This window comes from Fusarium phalaenopsidis, assembly GCF_050370095.1.
Source record: "Fusarium phalaenopsidis strain FUZ10S chromosome Unknown contig_32304, whole genome shotgun sequence".
Classification (NCBI taxonomy): Eukaryota; Fungi; Ascomycota; class Sordariomycetes; order Hypocreales; family Nectriaceae; genus Fusarium; species Fusarium phalaenopsidis.
Window position 1 is genome coordinate 2303357 of NW_028145404.1, and position 22253 is coordinate 2325609.

Genomic DNA, 22253 nt, shown 5'->3' on the forward strand with positions numbered 1-22253 from the left:
CGGAGTTCGGATAGTACGTGACCCCGGCCCCTTGCGGCCCCTCATCCAGTTCCAGTTCGCTATCCGTACAGTTATCATGCATGACGTGAGCGTGGTTGTTTACCCATCTCGGCGTGGGCTAGCCCGAGTGAGTATTCATCTCGCCAACGAGCTATCTGCGGGACTGATTGGAACACTTGGAGATGGGAGGAGAGCCTGACTTGGCGGTGAAGTGCCATGAGTGGGAACTACACCGTGGTCTAGTTATTTCGTCCTGCTATTGTGAGGTCGTAGAAACGGTCATGCACTTGCGTGGGCGTTGTTGCTTCGCCCAAGTGGCAGACCTGGGGTGTTGTCCTGAGCGTCTAGCAGCATCATCACTTTACTGCCCCTTGCATCTACCCCAGGTAGCATCGTCACGCGTGCTTACATGACAGTGAACGTCACGGGAAGGGTGTCTCTCGTAATATCGATTCCTGGCGTTCGCTGACCCTGTTCTTCACAATTAACCGGTTCGAGGTGTCGCTACAGGGTAAGTCACCGGCCACGAAGCCTCCGGGCTCAGCCATCCCGAGACCCGTGAGAAACCAACCTGCCACTCCGCAAGGGGTCAGCCGCCTTGAGCCGTCAACCCAGCATGCTCGCTAGACTCTCGACCAATACCAGGCTAGCACGCAAGCCCCAGGAGGACTCAATCAGGAACGGGGCTGATCACTCACGTCACCATCTATTGGCGGCCAGTGACGCATTCTTACGCTCATGCGCCGGCCTCTCTTCAGCTGCCACGCCTGCCTACGACGAGCCACGGTCGCGTGAGTTTTCCCTCGTCCACATGATGGCATCTACTTGACTCGAGCTCGAAACTCGCTGGCATAGAAGAATTATCCGCTCTCGTATCGTAACCCTGTCCCCGGGACATGAATCCATCACGGCCGTCTCTGCGATCTTGCAGATAGCGACGCGTAGCAACTGCTTGACCCGAAACTCCGTTGACGCCCCGCTCCCCCGGAGCCCGACTACCCCGGCTTGACATCCCAAGCTTCCAGCCTCGCAGAATTACATTCAACTCGACAAACCAAGCCAAGATCGTGGCCGCCACGGCCTCTCGGTTCTATCCACAATGACGTTGGCATCCGAAGCCACACCCGACAGCGGCCAAGCTGCTTCTCCCTCGACGCGAACGCCTGTCGACGTCGGCAGCCACTCGCGGCACCAGTCGCTGGATCGACTTGCTGAAGGCTTCAATGAGCAATCACCTCTGCTGAGCAGCAACAGTAGCGATGATGGAGATGCTCTCCTCGGGAGGAATGCGAACCGTGGTGATACAGACGATGGACAGAGCACCAAGAGCATCTGGTACCTGATATTACTGACCATCAGTATTGGTGGTCTTCAGATCGCATGGTCCGTTGAGCTATCCAATGGATCACCGTATCTGCTCTCCCTGGGACTTAGCAAGTCCTTGATGGCTCTGGTCTGGATCGCTGGCCCCTTGACCGGAACCCTCGTCCAGCCTTATGTCGGCATGCTGAGCGACAACTGCCGGCTACCATGGGGTAAGAGGAAACCATTCATGGTGGGTGGTACTGTCGCTACCGTCATTTCCCTCATGTTTCTTGCCTGGGCGAAAGAAATTGTTGCTGGTCTCCTTGGAATCTTTGGCGCGGATCCCGAGTCCCAAGGAGTAAAGATCACGACCATCGTTGTTGCTGTGATTGGAGTATATGTTCTCGACTTTGCCATCAACACCGTCCAGGCGGCCATCCGCGCCTTTATCGTCGACTGCGCACCCGCTCATCAACAAGAGGCTGCCAATGCCATGGCTAGCCGGATCACGGGCTTTGGCAATATTGTGGGATACATTGCTGGGTACATCGATCTACCAAAACATATTGGCTTCCTCGGAAAGACCCAGTTCCAGGTCCTCTGCGCCATTGCGAGCGTTCTTCTTAGCTTGACCATCTTCGTCAGCACTGCCATCATCAAGGAGCGAGACCCTAGACTCGAGGGACCACCCAAGAAGGACCGGCCCAACGTTATCTCGTTCTTCTTCACCATCTTCACGTCCATCAAGCGACTCCCGCTTCAGATCAAGAGAGTATGCGAGGTTCAATTCTGCGCCTGGATCGGCTTCTTCCCGCTCCTGTTCTACACGTCGTCGTACATCGGAGAGATCTACGTTGAACCATACCTCGAAGAGAACCCTCACATGACCCCGGCCGAGCTCGACAAGCTTTACGAACAGGCAACACGCATCGGTACCTTTGCCCTTCTCGTGAACTCGATCGTGAGCCTGCTCACCAACGTCTTCCTCCCCTTCTTCATTGCTCCAACGTACGACAGCCGGCCCATCACCGCCCCTGGAGAGTCAAGCGCCGTGAGTCTCTATGATGAAGATGACGAACGTCCCTCGTGGTTGAACAAACTGAGGATCCCCGGCTTCACCCTCAAGCGGGCTTGGTTCTTGTCGCTTATTCTGTTTGCTGGATCCATGTTCTGCACTGTGCTTGTGCGAACCGTCGCGGCGGCTACCACGTTGATCGGCCTTGTCGGCATCACGTGGGCGATGACACTGTGGGCTCCATGGGCTATCATCAGCGCCGAGATCAGCCGCCGAGATGCCATGATTCGTGCCCAGAAACTGCGGACACTTGCCCCTGGGACTAGCGGTGAAGCCTCGTCAGCAGCCGCTCGTAGCCCTTCGAACGACAGCGCAGCATCAAGCAACGATGCGGAAGAGGAAGAGGTGGATCAAGCGGGAGTCATCCTCGGCATCCACAACATGGCGATTGCAGCACCCCAAATCATTGCGACAGTTGGCTCCAGTATCATCTTCAAGATCTGGCAGAAGCCACGTGGCACGCCAGGGGACCATAGCATCTCTATTGTGCTAGCTCTCGGTGGCGCCTGTGTGTTGGTGTCGTCGTTCTTCGTGGCCAAGATAAAGGATGACACCTCCTTACCTGCTGACGCCGTTCTCGAAGCCGAGCAGGGCCACGGTGGATTGCAGGACGCAACCCGGCCGAGGCCGCTTTCAAGGCGGAAGTCTAGCTATGAGCAGCTTCCAAGGGCAAGCCAAGACCGAGCCACGTTGACGAGGAACAAGAGCTTTGGCGGGGCGGAGATGAGCTAGGTTACATTGAACTCTTGGATATTGGACTGGCATGGAATCGGCGCTGGGTAAGGGATCATGGGACAGCATTTTGGACCATCTTTTTTGATAGAGTTTGGGTTGAGCGGTTTCGCAAGGATCACCGCATTTCATATTTGTCGGTACTGGGGTTTGAATATCATGTTGGGCTATTTTGGAACACATCCATACACCTAAACGGTGACACAGCCTGGGCTTCGATTGCTATTCGATTTGTTCCAATTCTACCGTGTCTCACATAGCCAAAAGTCTGCCTGCATCTTTCCCACCTGACGCACTCCCTAAGACACAGTGAATTCTGCCACTCCTATGCTAATTCGCCGCAGTGTTGGTAGCCTTGCTTCCGCAGAGACCGATGGAGGTTCTTGTTTCGCCAGGTAGAGGACCGAGAGTAGGGTCAATTGTGGTGAAGGGGACAAAGTGAAAGCACCATGAGGTGCCTTTCTCGTCGCAGTATTTGTAGTCGCACTTGATGGTGGTCGTCGTGGTGGTTATTGGCCCTGCATCTCCAGGGAGGGCGAGCGCTGTCGACGCAAAGAGTGGGATGAAGTAGTTGAGAGGATGCATCTCGCCGACTTTATACTTTTGGATGTAGAAGATGGTGAAACTTTAATGTGATCGAACGAGGTTGGCTGTTGATGAGCAGATGGCCTACGGCGGCGAGTAAGTCCTTTGTGGTTTATATAAGCGGGTGAGTGAAGGCTTCCACGGCCCCCTTCTGTCGCACTTGGTGAGATATCAAACGATCCGATAGGAGAGACTCATGATTGCTAATAGTGCAAGTGATTGGAGCTTATTTGCCCGATCAATAGACGACGACCTCTCTACCACATGGGCCACGGTGACTGTATACTTGCAACAAAGACAGCAAACATCAAGGGCAAACACTCGAGCGAGAAGGAGCCAAGGAATCGGTAGATGAATACATGAGGCTCTTATCCCCGAGGCAAGAGGCGAGGTAGGACAGTGTCGTGGAAAAACGCGAGTGAGTTACACTGCCGAGATGGCGGCCGAGGATGGAGGTAACGAGCCAGCACTCGTCAATATTGGTTACATTATCTACGGGAGGATTGATCCTATGGTAAACATGTGATGTACTCAGTTACTAACCAACTCCCCACGTGCCAATTTTACTCTGACGCTCTCACACTCTCTATGCTGCCAACATGCTGTTCCCAGCCTTCACCCACAACGTCGTGATGAGCCCGATGCCCACGGTCCACACCACGCTGCGAACCCAGCACAGCCGGCGGTCTGCCTGAAGCCAGACGTAGGCGACGTTGTACACCGCGCGGCAGGCGACGTAGCCGAAGCTTAGGGCGTTGAGGGCGGGAGCGCGCACCCCCGCGTGGTTGGCGGCCGCGACACCCGCGGCGAAGAAGCCGATGGTCTCGAAGCCGTTTTCCGTGGCGGCCTTGGCGCGGAGGATGAGCTGCTTCTTCTGATGGGCGTGTTAGAGGGGAGATAGGGGGAAAGGGGAGAGAGACTTGCGGTCTTGTCGAGCTTGTCGCTCTTTTCCACGTTTTCTTTGTGGCAGCGTGGGTTGGCGTTGTCATAGGTTCCAGCTGAGATGCGGACGCCGTAGATGTGTGGGAAGGCGATGACGAAGAATGCTGCTGGGACCTGGGATGTGTAAGTGAGGGCATTCACAATATTAGCAGGGGTGGTGTACCGCAAAGAAGGAGTAGTTTCTGGAGAGGTCAAAGCCGAGAAAGGACTCCATGATGGGCAGAGTGATGTGTTGGTGATGTGTCTTCGATGGTGGTGTATTAGATACTGTAGATGAAGAGTTATAAGTCATAAAAAAGAGATTTACACACGAATTTAAACAAAGCAATCTGTATCTGAGCTCAAATTGTTGAGGATTTCAATATATCAAGACGTTGAACAATGAGAGCTGATCTGGGAGAATTATCAAACTCGCCCGACGAGATCAGGTCCGGTTTAATAATCGACGTTCTCATCGTCGGGCGTCTCTGTGTGTAGGGGACCGGGGCACGTGCCAAGCTTGGGGATATGCAGTCATGTTGGCTTGACATAACGGCCTCCGGTTCAGCTGGTCTCAACGTCGGGTCATCGCGTCACCGGGTCATCGGGCGGTTGTTATGCATACTGATTATTGATAAAGATACTGTATTTAATGATGCGGACATGCTGATGCGACATGTTGAATCGTGTAGTTCAAAGCCTTCAGAGTCTTGGGTCTGCATAGATTGGATGTGCAAGAGATCATCAAGCATAACGCCCATAACCCACTCACGATGACATCCCCAACCACAGAACGAGGCTGACTAAGGTGGGGAGAACCTTCTCAACAACCTCTGACCATGTGGAGATTGCTTCCCCTTTACAACCCCAAAATCACACCTCACGTTGAACAGGTCAGATCAGATTCACACAGGCAAGGCGTTGGTTTTGAAGTGATTCGTGTTCGCTAAGTACTTTTGCGGGCTCATCGTGGTGACTCCCACGGCCACTGCAGTCAAGATTGCTAAAATATATGTACAGAGAAGGTGACATAAGAGATGAAGCAGCCGGGACAGGACCGCGAGGTCTGCACCTTTGTCCGGGCTTGGATGACAAGAGAAAAAATAGCAGCCAAAATAACGCCTCCATGATGGAAACCATCAACCACCTCTGGTCAAGTTCCTTTTTTTCTTTTCGGTTTATGGGGTATCTCAAGAGATGATGAAAAAAGAGAAAGAAAGAGATTGTAAAGGAACGCTCGTCAAGTGCGAGTGGTGGCTACTCAAGCGAGGAAGGGCTTGGCAATGACTGCGCGCTTGGTAGAGTTGCCATGGTAGCCGCCGCCGTTGCCGTATCCGTTGTTGAACACCTTGATACTGTTGACGAGCCAGTAGGCCTCCTGGAAGTCGGCCGGGTTGGAAGCGACGTAGTCCTCGCAAGCGCCCAGGGCCGATGTCTCGGGGTTGTTGTTCCAGACCTCGGGGGCGCCGGCCCAGTCACCGCAGAAGGTGGTGTCGAAGATGAGGTTGTGGTCCTTGAAGTGCTGGTCGATGTTGCAGCCCTGGCCGCCATTGAACTTGGCCAGGGGAGGGCCCCAAGACGAGGGGTTGGGGCAGTCAGACTGGATGTCGGAGGGGATGCGGTCGCGGTGGAAGAACCAGACGGCGATGTAGTCGGATGTCCACTCGGTGGCATAGACGCCGCCACCGATAGCATTGAAGCCATCACCATAGTTCTGGTTGTCGGAAGTCTGCTGGCCGCAACCCTCATTGCCGCTACCGGCGTTGCAGTTCTGCTTGTTGAGGGTAGTGCCCTGGGCGGTGCCGTCGTTGGTGATGGAGCAGCCAGGGCCGGTGTGGAGGGTGATGGCGTTCTGGGTCTGGGTGTTTACACCCTCGAGGATGTCGATCTCGCCCGAGGTGGGCCACTCAGGACCAAACATCCAAAAGGCAGGCCAGACACCAGGGATGCTGCCGGGCATGTGGGCAATGTCAGCGAGGAAGAGGCCGTGGGTGAAGGACTGCTGCGAGGTGACGCGGACAGACTTGCGGCCGTTCTGAGGGTTCTGGGTGTGGTAGTCGACGCCCATGTAGATGGCGCCCTCGACGAAGCCGGCGAGGCCCTCTGCGTTGGCGGTATTGGCATCGACGTATTCGACAAAGCCGTGGGTGGGATCCTCCTCGTTGAAGAAGTCAAAGGCAGTGAAGAAGTTGGAAGCGTCGTATGTGGTGCTGAGGGTGTACTGAGCGTTGACGGCGCCTTGGAAGAGAGCCGCGAGGCCAAAGGCGAGGGTAGAGGTACGCATTGTCTTTGTGTGTTGGCGTAGTCGTCGATCGAAGATGGGGTATCTGATCAGGGGTTCCGAAGAGCAGAGTTGAAGTCTTTGCTGAGCTGAAAGATTGCTGAGAATGTGAAGCCAGTCACTTTTCTTGCAATTTGAAGTTCGAGTTTCGTCGTGATCGTCTCGTTGAGTTGAGAGAAAGAGTGGATGTGACGAAGTTTAAAAAAGCACACTGGACAGAAAGTCGTTGTGTTTTTGAAACTCTTTTGGGATCTCGAGATTTGGCAATTGATTTCCCGAATGGGTTGAATGATGTCCTGAATGAGGGTGGGAAGGGTGAGGTGGCAGCTGATATACAATGCAAGCTATTGTCTACAATGACCGAATGAGGAAAGCACCCGAAGCGGATGAATATGCGGGCTGGAGCCAAGGTGAGGGAGGCTTGTGTTGTCAGTGACAAGGAGGCAAATGTCAGGCACTGCCAAGTGGGAGCCAAGCAAGTCTCTAATCAATAGAGAGGGAGAGCCAAGATTCGAAGAGAGAGTGGGCAGTAAAATAAAACGGCGAGCCAGCTACCAAAAGGATTGAACGGCGAGATGACGAATGCAGAAGGCAAGAATAGAGAGAGAGTGTGTGTGTGTTTGTAGAAAATGAGTGGATGGACAAGAAAGAAAGAGAGTCCGCGTTAGACACCAAGGTCCCGAGAGTACCAGACACTGAAGACGGAAGTGAGAAGGAGAAGGAAAGAGGGTGGAGAGGTCATGATAGCCTCACGAGGGAATGCGGGCGAGGTTATATGTCTCTGATGGATGTCCACCCTCTCTCACAACTGACTCTTGCAACCAAAAGCATCAGACCCTGTTGGATATCTGCCGGTCTAGCCCCCCTTTGCTTCTGTCAGTCTGCAAACCCTCCGAAACAGTCAAGCCCAGACCCAGTACCATGATCCCGTCATATACGTAGACCAGCGAATCAGGTCCCCCTCAAGCAGTCCCTGATGCCTCTGGTTCGGGCGGCCGTTCGATGGTGGCTCGTCAGCGCGTGGCCGTCTCCTCAGCCGCCGCGCCATGCAATCGACGACCGTGGCCAATCACGCGCCAAGGCAGGGGGTTGGAAGAGCCTACTACGGCAGGTAGCACCCGGCCCCTGAGTTCGGGCTCTGCTCTTAGCGTGCCTGGCACTGACTGGCAGGAGGCTCAGTGAAGCTTGGCTTCCGAGGAGGCGCCGTGATTGGTCGGGATGGCCTCTCTCAAACGTGGCCCAGGGGGTTTACTGCGGCAGCGGGGCCCGAAAGGTCACTGAAGATGCCCTGGAAAGGGGATGGCCTGCCCCTCTGGGACCCGCTGGGGAGCCCTCCCGCTGGGCGCTTCCGGATCATTGTGGCCGAAACGTACTCAAGTCCAGCTGATGTTTGAAACACTCGACGAAAACGAAACAAGCGGTTTTTTCATATTGCATTCTTTTTGCATTGTGTCTTTTTTCTTTGTGTGTAGTAATCTTGCAATGAAAGGGAACAGCAAGGTCAATCCTGTCTTCTCTACAGTGAATTCAATGCTATAACCCTCATCCTCTACTCGATTTCAAGTGAATGATACCTAGATCGTCAGATCCTCTCCCCATGGAGCCAACCCCAGTCTTCCTTCGGGATCCCTCAGGCCGCGGCGCTTCCAGATAGATTAAAAACATCAACTCTGTTCTATTAACCGCGCGGCATCGTTCATCCATCACCCGCATGCGTAGGCACGAGCAAGGTCCCGAGGTCTGCCCCATTTGTTCAAGCAAGAAGAAACTGTTACCAAGCTTTTTTACTGTGAAACCATCGTGATGGATCGAATACCCCATCCGGGCTGGGCCATTCCTCACCAGAGACATTTTCCCTTCTTTCCTTGCCTGGACAACTCACTTGACGCGCGTTTCCCAAGAGGCAAACAGAGACAAACCTTATTGCCACCGAAAAAAAAGGGATCGCTCATAAATCCAGGTGGATGGATGACTATCCATGAATGTTTCCACCTTGACCGCTCTGAAACGCAGACAGACGTAAGGTAGGGCAGACATACAGAATACACCTCCTTGCTTGCTTGCTTACTTACTTACCTGTTTGGGCCTCAACTTCAATCTGTCTTGTACTGAACCTCTCTGCCACCTCCCTTCTCCCCTCATCCATGGCACCACCCGCAAACTCTCGCCCGTTTCAAACATATTGATCCTCTCCCCAAACTCCCGGACCATCCGCCAGATGACAAGCGTTGAATCCTCGTCTATCAAACCCGTGTGCCGGGATCCGGGGTCGTGGATCACCGGTCCCGAGCGAATCCTCTTCCAAGTTGGGTTGATGATCGCCATCCTTCAACGGGGTGGGACTCGGGCAGTATCTGAGATTGGAGGCACAGCTGCTCATGGGCGGTTGTCGTTTCTTGTCCTTCCTTCACATGCTTACGTAGCCTACTGTCGATACGCGCCGTGTATCAACTTGATCCTCCTCTTGTAGCATCGTGCTCATCGTCCAAGCCCTATCGACCGCCATCCTGCTCAAAGTCTCTCACAGAGGATCTCGTCCGAGACGAACCAAGGATTCGCTTCATCAATTCGATTCATGACAATCCAAATTCTCATCCAAACATTTCATCTTGGCCTAAACAGGTAATGCGAGTGGTGTCCCCCCATCCTATGCATCCACATGAAACCACACGCATGAAACTGCAGCATCCCCCCTGAACCCCTCTTCATATGTGGGAAAGACCCGTTCGTCCCATCCATCTCGAAACAAGATCCGATAAAGTGAAATGTGATCCCTCTGTTTCTCTCTTCATATAGAAAATCTTCAACTCAAAAAAAGTCTCAAGGGTCTGAACTCCTTGCCAACCCTTCTTTCTTCTCTCTTTCTAAAATGCCTTGTCTAAAGGGGTATATGCAGCCAATGAAAAAATCAAATCATGTACAAACATCAACGCAAACATCAACATAGTCCCAACACGTGGCGATTTCGTCGCCGTCATCCTCCATATATCATTCATGTCGACGGGTTGACAAGGAACACCCGAATCATCCCCAACACATCATCCTTGACGCTCATCAACCTCTCCTTTACAGCTTCACCTTCTGACCGGTGAGCTTAAACCACAGCACCGCTATCAGGTCCTCCTTGAACCGTTCCCACGGGTTGCGGTTGAGCCAGTAGCTGAATTCGCGGTAGTAGTACATCTCGCCCCAGCAGTCGCGGCCCCATTCACAACCGGCCATGTTGACCATGAAGTCCCGCTCCGTCTCCACGTAGTGGATGTGCGGATCCTTGGGGCCGCCCTCGGGGTTGCACGCTCCCGGCGGGAAACTGTTAATCTTGCGCTGCGGGAGGAACGCCATGTGCTTACGCACCCACGGCTGTGTGCGGTAGAGCTGGTCGAGGGCATCCTGCTCCTTGTGTGCCCACTCCATATGCTTCTGCTCGTATGTCACTGGATCCCACCAAACATCCAGGAGTCGATCAGTCCAGGCGCTCCGGCGGACGAAAAAGGATCCTAGGTTGAAACCCGCGCAGTCTTGCGACATGATAAAGTTGACCGAGTTGCCTTTTCCGTCGCCCACGGGGCTCAGCGAGTCCTTGTCGAGATACATCTCGGTGAAGGGGTGCGAGAAGTTGCGGGGGTTGTAGTAGTTGATGTCGCGCTCCACGTTCTTCTCGATATTGTTGAAGATGTGGTCTTGTAGTGACATGGAGGGCTCCATGATGAATGTGTTCAGGTCAAGCCACCACACCCTATCCAAGTCAGTCAGCTTCCCAATTCCGTACATATCGCTGGCAGGGGAAATCTCACCATTCAGCCTTGGGGTACTTCCTCAGAGTTGACCGGATAAAGTCAACCTTCTCCCAGCTCTCCCGCCACTCGTGCGCATACTTCTTCTTGGTGCTCATGTCGACGATTTCCAGGTCGTAGCCCCATCGGTTCACGTATTTTCGCTTGTTCCGCACGCTGTCTCGCTCAATGGCCCATTCTCGAGCGCCCTTCCACTCCATGACGCCGCCTCCAACGTTTGCGCCCAGGATGATAACGAATTTGTTGCCGCCGCCGCCGATTGATGATCTTCGCCAGTAGTAAACAAGGGCTGTGCGCATGTTAACAATCGCATCTTGCGCAAATCAGTGACAAGTGGGAGCTTACGAGTTGTGTAGAAAATGGTGTAGCAGAGGATCACCACCAGGATGAACAGCAGGCACATCTTAAGCTTCCTTCCCATGCGCCCAAAGATGGACCGTATCCTGCCGACCAGAGGCACCCTTTGAATCCATCGCCGACCTCGACCAAGCTTCTCCTTGTCTGCGTATTGGCGGGAATTGAATCGCGGAAGGGTACTCGATAGACGGCGTATATGTCTGGAGAAGAAACCCTTGTTCTGGGTTGAGAAGGACGGGTATGTGCTGGGGTTGTAATGCTTCATCTTGGCGGATTCCCACATTACAGGGCCGGCGCTCACGTTTGCAGGACTCGATCTGCCGCTGTTTAGGGTCAAGCCTGGACTTGACCAGCCACCACCGGGAACGGGTGAAGGGCTGCGCGAGAGGGTCATGGAAGGCCCTGGGGTATCTGGAGGGAGGCGGGCTCAGCGATTAGCCCGCGCGAACAAGGTCACTTGTGGGTGTGGCCCATGAGAACTGCCGTAGAGGGAGGATATTTACGCAAGGAAAAGAGAGAAACGACAAGAGGAAGGGGAAGAAAAAGGGAAGGGTGCAGTGTCTGGATTCGCCAAGGTGAGTTGCACCACCTTGATCAAGAATAGACCTAGGGCGGGCTGGGGGCGGGGAGGACGGCAATAAAAAGAGACAGGCAGCACAGGGAGAGACAGTGAATGGGGAGGACAGCGAGGCCCGGAAACAGAGGCAGGGCACAATCGCCAAGAGGGCTCAAGGTATGGGCAGTGAGACATTGGGTGGGCAAGGCCGAGAACGTAAAGTACTCACCTGGAACCGGAGAGAGAGGAGTGTTACGAGGCTGTTGAGCCTGGTGAGTATCGATAGACAGCAGGCTTGGGCGCTGCTGCTGATGCTGCTCGTGTAGGATATGGCTGACCGAGGAACGTTGACGAGTATGATGGGCGCGGGGAGGGCGGTCGCTAAAGGAGCTCGAAGAGCCACCGGTAAGTCGTGGAGGAGCCAGCTTGAGCAACGTCGCAGATAGCGACGTAGTAGAAAGCCCGATGGCTGCTTATGCCGCGGTGAGGTGAGGTTGCAAGCACCCGCTAGAGATACCCTAGCCTCTTCGGTAGGTCGTGTAGATGCAGACAGGCGGGGCTGAGGTGCGTGCAGGCGCAGGTGCAGATGGATGGAGGGTCGAAATGTTACTCGAGCCTCGCAGGAACGAAAGCTTGCTTCGAGAACGCAACCGGCGCCACCTGAGATCCGACTTCCACCTTGGCAAGGGAGGCTGGATGAGAGCCCACAGCGATCAATCGACCAACCAACAGAGGCTCGAGAGCCAAGAATAAACTGCTCAGCACAGCTTCAGCCTTAAGACGTGGCGCAGAGTCCCCGGAGTGGATGGTATGGATAATCGGGATCGGAAAAGGATACGAAGAATCGAGAGTTTTTTTCTGACAGGTAAGCCGGCGGCGTGTGGATGGATGGACGGATGATGGAATCAGCCGTTGCGATAGCGTATCTTTGGTCGATAACCCAGCCTTCCAATTCTGTTCTCAACCTGGAAGTGACCGACGTACGGTGCGAAGTCGCTAGGTAGTGCGAGCCGAGTCCGGTCCGTCGATCGATTGATGGATGCGAAACTCGTCGCGAATGTGATGCGACAGCGGGAGCAACAGTGCGATCGAGGCTTCTATCGTTGCTATGCGACACGATGCAATACGGGTATCAAGCAATCAGATGGGCGTGTGTCTCGTAGGCGAGGGAGTGTATGTGTGTGATCGTATCGTGTTGCCCCGTGATGGGTGTTCCCCTCAGTACAGCTGCCAGTGGTGGCGTCGATACGAGAAGGTTGTTTGTTGTCAGAACAAAACGAAGAAGGGGAGAAAAGGTGGGATGAGGGAAAATGGAATGAGCTGAATTGGCCACATCAATCAGAGAAACACACCAAGACTATAGTAGACACGATGCAACCCAAGGCTGAGCCTCCCCTTTCCTGTCAGGATCGAACCCGCCGTCGGTCAGTAAGGGGAAAGGCTCGAACCGCCAAATCAAATTGATGCTGGTAGGGATTCGCCAGTTAGGGCCAGGTCATGGAGGATAGACGCAGAAGCAGCCAAGCAATCGCTATGCTGCACTTGGTTTGAGGGGGACCCTCTTTTGGGCAATCGTCAAGGAGAAATTTCCAGACAAGGAATCCATCAGATGACGGACCCTTTGCATGTGGGAGATTCCCACCATCCCATCTCATGTGCTACCGAGATCCATGCAACATAAAGTCAACCTGCCGAATCGACAATTGCTCAAGTATTTGTTGGACGCTCCGAAATGACAAGCTGCAGCCAGCCTCTTGCATCTTGTATAACCCGCAGACAGCTTCAAATGTCACGCCAGACCCAATGGTGGCCGGTCATCTCCTGCATGTGTCTTGGCAACGCCCAAGGTATCCTCTTTCGCCTCTTTTTTTTTTTTTTTTTCCTCTTCTTTAATTTTTCGCTCTCTACGCCAGAAATTACGTCAGAGTCATTTACCAAGAGACCCATGAACCTCAACCTGTAACATGCAAAATGAGGGGAATCTTCAAGCCTCGAATCACGACCCTGGGAAAGAACTTGATGCCTGTCTTGACGCGCACGTATTCCCGTGATTGCTGGCAACTGCGCCATCGCTCGGGGAGTTTGCTCAGCCGTCAAGGGACTCCTCATCATGAAACCCTCTCCATTCTTTGTGCTCTTGTCCTCTGTCATTCCTGTGCCCGCAATGGTCATGACGGACCCCCACATCCGTCTGTCGATTCACTTTCAGGTCGCTCAATTTCACTTGTTCAGGGGTTCACCCGCTAAGAAAGATGCCAAGGGTTGCTCCGTACTACACTCTCTGGAATACTTGAAGAATCGACAATGTCGAATTTTTCACACACTGGCTCTCAGTATCAGCGCCACAACTGGTGTTATGGCCCTGTGTGTAACTTGATATTATGCCAGCTGACAGAAGCCTCATTCAGGCACATCTTTCACGCAGTGGATGGATTCTTGGCGACCCGTATTGCTGACTGTTCCTGACGGGGTTGCATCAACTCACTCACTGATGGTCCAAGCCTAACCCTGTCGTTGGCACCCGTCATCTCTGCCCGAAGCTCCAATGAACGCCCGCTTGGCTGTCATTCTTGCTACCTTTCCTATCTTGACCAAGTGGAAGAAGGACCCTGAAGTTGCGTCAACGGACGTGTGTGTGTCACGTGGTTGCCAGATAATCACTTCTACTCACTTGGCCAGCCAACGCCCGGTTTCATTGTTGCCAGGACATCTCGATTCAGTCTGACAACTTCATGTCATTCTAAGAGTCGTTTCCGGGCGGCCTCTCACGATACAACATCGAAACCGGAGACCAAGGAGCCGATTTATGAAGCACTCAGCCACTGGGTCTCGACCTTTCTGGCCAGCGCTGCGCCCTAGGGTAGGCTCGGCAACAACCCCAGCCAGGCCAGTTCTGCAACCTGCTCGACGCAGAGAAGCCCACGAGAATCCTTAAGGAATCTCGACTTGCGCGTCAGGAGATTTTGTGAGTCAAGCGAGCACGTCAGTCATCTCCAAGTAAACCTCTGCTACGCTGTGTTGAGGAAGGAACCTCTGTTTGTCATGTGATGCTGAACCACATCCATCCACCTCCTATCGTCAACTTCATCTAAAACACAATCGCCCTCACAACTAGATTTGCCTGACTTCCGAGATTCAAAATGTCTTCACTCCAATGGGGCATTGACTGTGGCTTGCAGTATGCAGAGATTCGTGTCGGAATCCGTCAAATACTCACGGCGAATTGGCCAAGCGGCCGCATTCAAATACTACTACACCTGCATACAGGCAGGAGAAATGATCCTCCAGCACTCACCTGACGCCTACGACCTACCTACCAGGGACTGCCAACAGATCAACGGCTGCCGGATGGGAGCATCCGGATCCGAATCATCGCGACATGCACCAATCGAGCTCTCGTCTGCATCACCATCAGAGACATTCCTTCTCCGTTTGATGAGCAATCTCTCCTGGCCCCTGTATCTCGCGCTCTGGTTCGGCGTTGGATGCTGGGGATGCGGTCGCCAAGCCGTCGACCCGCGACAAGCATCCAATCACGCACAGCATACGTCGGCGCTTAGGCCTGACCAATCACAGCACCGAACCCCAGAAGCTGGGCGGCTATTCCACACATCTGGTTGCGCCAGCTCATTCAACCCCCCGCCTATGAGCCGTTGTTCAACATCTGGGTTTCAAGAGGCTTTATTTAGCCATGTTGCGAATCGATGCAAGTCTCTTGGCCTTGCCCAATCAAGAGGGCTTGCGCCCTTGGTCCTGCCCATTCTGGCGGGTCTTCTGTCCCAGGCCGACAGTGCAGCATGCAGTGGCGGGCGGTGGTGGTATCGGCCGCATCCTTACATTCGCCCAACTTTCCTATTCACGTAGCGTTGCCCATTGTTTTTCTTTAGATTCTGACCTTTGACCTTTTCCTTCTTTCTCACTGCTCATTGTCAGTCTTTTGGCCACGGGCAAACTATTCCCTTTTCATCTATTTCCTTGGTCAAGCTCCTTTCCTTTGTGCTGAACAATACCTCATTGATTGTCTGTCACCCCCCTCATTGATCTGTTCGGGATATTCATTCTTTGTTGATCGTTCTGTCTGCATCATCTGTCTCGTTTTGCGCCACGACTTACCGTTCGACCGACCGCGTTGTTGACGTCCTTTAACAACAAAACATATGATCATTGTCAACGCTCGAGAGCCAGTCTTGCATATTTGATGACCTGTTGCTGCTCCCTTTCTTTCCTTCTTCGACTCTCTTTCCTTTCTATTTCCATCTAATACACTTCGATATCACACCATGAACTATTCCGCACAGCCTCAACTCCCACCTTACCCTCCTCCCTATACAGCAGCCCAACCGCGAGTACAGGAGGACTGGGAAGACTGGGAGGACGATGACCACGCCGCGCCAACCCACGCCAGCGAGCAGGCCTCGACCGACTTCACCCCGGCGCATCGCGTATCATCTCGAACTTCCAAGCTTTACGGACAACGATCATCGAGAGTCTCCGCTGCTAGAGCCATACGAGTCAAGTCTCGACAACGCCAGAAGGCCCAAAATGCCAAGGCAGGTATCAAGCTCATTACGGACATGTCTACTTTCCGACGCCAGACCAACTTCGGCCATACCAGGCACACACCAGTGGGCCGTACTGGGAGGTTCGTCGATGCTGCTGCCCTGAGGGCTCTGGAAGGAGAGCCAAACTCGGCTTCAGTAGGAAACTGGAACTGGTTCAAGAGGGGCAAGGATCAAAGCCCAGCGACCGCCTCGCCTCAACTACTATCGGCCCAGTCAGGACGAACTTTGGATCAAAAGCTCTCACCAGATGACCGACCCATCGTGATTGGCATTTCTCTTTCGTCTGAAGAGGCGAATGGTTCCGTGGGAGGTTACAATACCTCGCCGACCCCTATCGAGACTCCTCACCCCGAACCTCCTCAGCGACAACCAGTGCCTGGCCACCTTGCTGCCCCTGTTCCTACTTCCAAGCCACTACCGACTGCTGCCCAACAGAAGTCAGTATGGTCGCCTGATACTCCTGATACTGCCTCATCGTTCAGCACAATCCGCTATGCTTCGAGCATCTATTCGCAATTCCCAGTCCCCCCCGATAGCGACGCTCCTCCAGTACCAGCGGTTCCAGAAAACTTCAAGAAGGCACAAAACAATCGGCATGTTAGCATCGACATGGGCGGTAACGCTCCTGAGGAATCGGACAGCGGTACCCCCTGTACCCTCTTTGAAGAGGATGGAACCTCAAGCCCACAGAAACAGATGAAGACCAAGTCACCTGGAGTGACCCCCGACAGCGCTGGTTCAAAGACTCGCGGGTGGTGGGATCATCATGTTGTCACTCCCTTCATGGACAAGAGGCTCACCTTCACGACCGCTTTGAAGCAGACCTTTGAATCACCCAAAGATAGTCGCATTGACGAGTGGTGGAATAAGGTTGAGGACAAGCCCCAGCCGAAACAAACCCAAAACCCGAATTCGAACCCAAACCTGTACCTCACGCCGAACCTGCTGCTTGGTCCATTCCAGACACCCATCGTCAAGGAGCCTATACCACGTCGAACGCCCTCGCCTCGTATCGAAAGCATAGCCGAGTCTTCTTCTGGCCCTTCAACCGCTCGGTCATCTCCAGTCCCCAACGCAACCTCGAGCATTGTGAAGCCGCGGATTGTCATCACGTCAGAGGTTATCTCTGAGCAGCCACCCCCATACTCGCCTCCGCCAAAGAAGACTGAAGGCACGCCGATCAAGTACGCAGCTGTACTGCCACCTGGACATGCTCTTCAGACCCAGTTCCCACCACCCCCCGGACCTACGTCTCCTGGGCCCATGTCTCCAGGCCTTGCCTCAACCATGTCTTCTCAAAGGGGTACTCGTTTGCAAGAAGTCCCATTGACGCCTGCTCCCCGCGAGAACATCCGGGACAATATTCGACTCTCGCAGATGCCACTCCCAACACGACCAATTGGAACCTTTGTACCCCAAGAACACTCGCTCGCTGATGGGGGGGAAATGACCAAGGTTGAGCGTACACGACGTCGGCACGAGAAGGAAGAGGTGGTAGCCCGACGCTTGGGTGGCTTCTGGAGGGGTAGGGGATGTATCCCCAAGGAGGGCTGCTTTGGTCGAACTGGTCGGGAGGGACGCAAACGTCGACGAGTTTGGATGATTGTGGTTGGAGTCGTCATTGCTCTGATGATTCTGGCCATCACACTGGGTGTCGTTTTGAGCCGCCCCCACCACAAGAAGGAACTCCCCTCGATTTGGGTCAACCTGACAGATTTCCCTCCTATGCCCACAGGAGGTCTGACGGTGGTTGGACCAGACAACGTTGTGGCCAAGTCTGGCTGCACTGAGCCCTCAACCATGTGGAGCTGTGCTCTCCCCAAGGAGCAGCACAAGTCGGTTGCCCCTTACAAGCCTACCCAGCCGACCATCATGATGCAGATCCAGTGGGACAACAGTACACGCAATGAGTGGAAGGTTCCTAACGGAGAACCCCCTTCACTCAAGCACCGCCGAAGTATTGGGATCGCGGCGCGTGCGAGCAGCTTGATCCGAGAGCGACAGACATCCGACTTTGAACCCAGCCCTGACCAGCCAAACTTTCAGGAGATGTGGTTCTTGGGCAACACGACTGACGATATCAAATCGAAGGAGAAGGCAGGTGAAGCAACGCCTTTCTACATCAGTCTGGTAGATTCCATTGAGACGGAGGAGACCAAGGAGCTGGTTAAGCGTGATAGCTCGCCGGAAGTCAAGGTCAACCTGACCGACGCTCTCCCGCCGCCTGAGCTAGATGAAGACGGCAAACCCAAGCCAGCTGTGTTGCTGCCAAAGCCTGTGCAGCAACCGGTGCGGCTCTACGACCGTGGTCTCCCTACGGAGCACTACGGGTTCTACACGTACTTCAAGCGAACTATCTACCTGAAATCGATAACGGTTCTCAACAAAACTGACGAGGGTGACATCCCATTGGACGAGGATGGCGGCTGCGGGGAAACTGAGGCCGATTTCCTCACCACTTGGAGCGAGACACGGCTGCTGGTTCAAATCTGGACACGCAAGCTCGCAAGCAACACATCGTCACTACTTGAGCCTAAGGGCATGGGTAGCATCGATGGTTCCAAGGAGCTGATCCGACCAGGCACAATGCCGTACCCGGTGACAGTGACCATGGATACCCACGGCGGAGATCGGGGGAAGAAGTTTGTGTGGGCGTGGCCGATTAACAACCGGCAGCAGGTAGATGAGGGCAATCCCAAGTTGCTGGCCAACAACATTGCCTACGGTGGAACATGGATCAACAAGCGATCAGACGGAGACGAGAAGTTTGGCGGATTCGACGGCGGGACCGGAGGATGCAAATGCCAATGGGTAAACTGGGTGTGAAAAATACAGCACAGTACTTAATCTGATTAATGGGAGCATGTAGCGGATGCATTGGACGGGGCGTCTGGGTAAAACGGAGCTTCTAGGATCCTTGATTGGTCTATAAAACATCTAGATTGAACTCATAAACTGTGATTTCAAGTTGTTTATGTGAGTGAGGTTCTTAAATGCTCCGGCCCCCACACCGGAGAGTGGGGCCGTCCGGTTCCGCCATCTGCCGTAAACTAAAATTGCCGACCGGCGTCGCTTTCAAAAGCTTCAACCGAAACCCACCATCCGCCATCCCGCTCGTGCTCCGTCGATGCACTCCCTCCTACAATGCAGCCGCCGGCGCCTCCCCCTCGTCGCCGCCATCCAGCGCCGTAGCCGCTCCCTCGTGACGCTCGCCATCGAGACATCCTGCGACGACACTGGAGTCGCCATCCTCCGGCACACGCCCAAGTCGATCGAGCTCCTCTTCAACGAGCGCATATCGTCCGACAACCGCGCCTTCAAGGGAATACACCCGCTGGTCGCCGCAAAGGGCCACAGCTCTGCGCTGGCACCCCTCGTCCGCCGTGCCCTCGACGCTCTGCCTGACGATGTTGGTGATGGAAGGCATTGCACTGCGCCCGGCGGCGCTCGCAAGCAGATCCCGGACTTTGTCTCGGTGACGCGCGGGCCTGGGATGCGCTCCAACTTGGGGATTGGAATCGATATGGCAAAGGGACTTGCGGTTGCTTGGGGTGTGCCGTTGGTGGGAGTCCACCACATGCAGGCTCACGCCTTGACACCTCGTCTGGCGAGAGCGCTGGGCATGAGCATGGGAGAGACGGAGACGGAGGAGAGGACCCGATCCGGACCAGAGTTTCCATTTCTATCCCTCCTCGTCTCTGGAGGACACACGCAGCTCGTCTACTCGTCCGGCCTCACTGACCACGCCATCCTCGCCACGAGCGGCGATATTGCCGTCGGGAACCTGCTCGACCAGACAGCCCGTGACATCCTCCCCGCGGATGTCTTTGACTCGAGCGACCACGTCATGTACGGTCGTCTCCTCGAGGCCTTTGCCTTCCCACCAGGCGAGGGCATGGAGTCTGCTTACGAGTCCGTCTTCACACCGCCGGCCTCGCGAGCTGTTGAGATGGAGCCTCCTCCCTCGGGATACGACTGGGTTGTACCGACGCCGTTTAGACAGAGCCGTAAGCTCGCTTTTTCCTTTAGCAGTATCTACACGCATGTGCACAATATTGCTACGGAATCAGGATCATCCATGTCTGTGGTTGAGCGCCAGACACTGGCACAACACACCATGATGGCGGCCTTTACACACCTCGCAGGCCGGCTCTGCGTAGCCTTGGAGGATAGACCAGAGCTGTGTGAGGCAAAGACGCTCGTCGTGGCTGGCGGTGTGGCGAGTAATCGCTTCCTCATGCATGTTCTTCGACGGATGCTGGCAGTTCGTGGGTTTGGACATTTGCAGATCGTAGCACCACCTGTTGAGCTCTGCACCGACAACGCCGCCATGATTGCGTGGACGGGCATGGAAATGTTCCAGGCCGGTTGGGAGTCTGAGGTGAATATCACGGGGATTGGCAAGTGGCCTATGGACCCGGAGCATGGGGAGGGCATATTGGGTGTTGACGGTTGGGTGAAACGAGAGTCATGATATAAATCTTCATGTGAGCATGAGCCGTGTGCTCGCCCTGTATACTATTGTAATTCACAAAGACATCACGAGCAGGCGTTGGAATCTAGATGACCTTTTCACAACAGAAAAGCCTTTGTTGTACATATTACGCGGCCCATCTGGAGCTTTATACCCTCAGCCGAACCGGTACAAGAACCAACCCTCTATCATCCACGTCCCTCTAATGTCCCGTCTATTCCAGCTCGCTCGTCACGTTGGTGAACTCGCCCTTCTCCAGCTTGGTCTTCCAGAAGATGGGGTTGGTGTCGTTGAAGCCGTGCTTGACCCAGCCCTCCTCCTTGACGTGGTACAGGTTGATGAAGCCACCAGAGTAGGCGTCTCGGTGGGTGGCGGCCAGGATACTTCGCTTGCCGAGCTCGAGGGCCTCTTCGTCCGTCAGGTCGTAGCGGTACTCGGCGTCGAGCACACCGTAGGCAAAGGTCTGGCCGGAACCGACACAGAAGAGGTTGCCGGCGAGGCGGGTGCCGTCGCTGTCGACGTAGTAGAGGGCGGGACCCTCCTCCTTGGTGACACCGGCGCACATGGTGCCCATGCTGAGGCCCATGCCCTTGTAGCTGTAGACGAGGTTGGCGAGGATCTTGCTGGCGGCGGCCACGCTGATGCGGCGCTTGTGTCGGAGCTCGTGCAGGCGGCACTGCATTCCCAGCCAGGCGAGCCAGTACTGGCAGTCGGCGGCGCCACCGGCCATGGTGCCTAGGAGGACGCTGTTGATCTCGATCACCTTCTTGACAGTCTGCGAGGCGATCCAGTTGCCGGCCGTGGCTCGCGAGTCGGTAGCGACGATGATGCCGCCCTGGAAGCGGAACGCCAGGGTCGTGGTTCCGTGGGCGATCTTGATGGGGCAGTCGGGGTTGGATCGGTCATCGGTGGCAGCTCGGAGCCATGATGAGGGCTGGAGATTTGAGTTAGCATTTTTAGATTAGGGAGAGCTTTTTGGAGCTCTCAGAGGAGGGTTAATGGGCGAACCTGAGCAACGGGAGGCATGGCAAACTTGATGGAGAGGTCGGCCATGGGATTCACCAGCTCATCCTGGTCCTCAAAGGGCTCATTCTGCTGGTACGCCGGCCGGCTGTATTTTGCGACAAGAGAGTCCATATTTGCTGTGATGAAGTGACGGCAAGTCTACAAAGGTCGTGGCGGCTCGTCGATGACGATGTTGACGCCCTGGAACTGGCAGGCGATGAGGATCGCTTGCCGAGTAAAGTGTCTAGAGGACAAGATTCGAGAGTCGAGATTATCTAATCGAGGCTGTCGATTATTGTTCGCGGTCGAGATTGGGGTATCGTCGTCGTGGAGGAAGTGATGGCGATGGCGGCGGCGGTGGTGATGGTTGGTGCTTGAGTGTGGATTGGCAGAAGCTCCAGTCCAGTCAAGCTGAGGCTCAGGCAGCTCCCATTGCGCGCGTCAACTGAGAGCACCTGCTAACAGTAACGGGTGGTGGGGTACGTACCTGCCAGAGGTGACGCTCCCCTGTGCGGCCTAGTGGGTGCCTTGAATATCAGGCATCTGCATTTCCAACAAGAAACATCACCATACCGTCTCTATCATAGGCGGTTCCTGGCAGTTCAA

The 22253-nt window shown here is 54.6% G+C and overlaps 6 protein-coding genes across 6 annotated transcripts; 2 read left to right on the top strand and 4 right to left on the bottom strand.

The window, feature by feature from the left end:
• Positions 1 to 1099: 1099 nt before the first annotated feature.
• On the top strand, positions 1100 to 3112 carry LRP88_09993 (major facilitator superfamily domain-containing protein; the record flags this gene model as incomplete). Its single annotated transcript, XM_083246466.1, has 1 exon — positions 1100 to 3112. The coding sequence occupies one exon, from the start codon at positions 1100 to 1102 to the stop codon at positions 3110 to 3112; it is 2013 nt and encodes a 670-aa protein (XP_083097579.1).
• A 1171-nt stretch (positions 3113 to 4283) lies between these two features.
• Positions 4284 to 4853, bottom strand: LRP88_09994 (uncharacterized protein; the record flags this gene model as incomplete). The annotated part of the gene is made up of 3 exons (XM_083246467.1): positions 4284 to 4571; positions 4652 to 4753; positions 4803 to 4853. 3 exons carry the CDS (start codon positions 4851 to 4853, stop codon positions 4284 to 4286), a joined length of 441 nt encoding a protein of 146 aa, XP_083097580.1.
• A 1026-nt stretch (positions 4854 to 5879) lies between these two features.
• On the bottom strand, positions 5880 to 6902 carry LRP88_09995 (concanavalin A-like lectin/glucanase domain-containing protein; the record flags this gene model as incomplete). The annotated part of the gene is made up of 1 exon (XM_083246468.1): positions 5880 to 6902. The coding sequence occupies one exon, from the start codon at positions 6900 to 6902 to the stop codon at positions 5880 to 5882; it is 1023 nt and encodes a 340-aa protein (XP_083097581.1).
• A 3063-nt stretch (positions 6903 to 9965) lies between these two features.
• LRP88_09996 (galactosyl transferase GMA12/MNN10 family-domain-containing protein) lies at positions 9966 to 11444 on the bottom strand (the record flags this gene model as incomplete). Its single annotated transcript, XM_083246469.1, has 3 exons — positions 9966 to 10635; positions 10694 to 10982; positions 11039 to 11444. The coding sequence occupies 3 exons, from the start codon at positions 11442 to 11444 to the stop codon at positions 9966 to 9968; spliced, it is 1365 nt and encodes a 454-aa protein (XP_083097582.1).
• Positions 11445 to 15886: 4442 nt separating this feature from the next.
• LRP88_09997 (glycoprotease family-domain-containing protein) lies at positions 15887 to 20642 on the top strand (the record flags this gene model as incomplete). The annotated part of the gene is made up of 2 exons (XM_083246470.1): positions 15887 to 18979; positions 19353 to 20642. 2 exons carry the CDS (start codon positions 15887 to 15889, stop codon positions 20640 to 20642), a joined length of 4383 nt encoding a protein of 1460 aa, XP_083097583.1.
• A 214-nt stretch (positions 20643 to 20856) lies between these two features.
• On the bottom strand, positions 20857 to 21779 carry LRP88_09998 (proteasome subunit beta; the record flags this gene model as incomplete). Its single annotated transcript, XM_083246471.1, has 2 exons — positions 20857 to 21576; positions 21651 to 21779. The coding sequence occupies 2 exons, from the start codon at positions 21777 to 21779 to the stop codon at positions 20857 to 20859; spliced, it is 849 nt and encodes a 282-aa protein (XP_083097584.1).
• Positions 21780 to 22253: the final 474 nt, after the last annotated feature.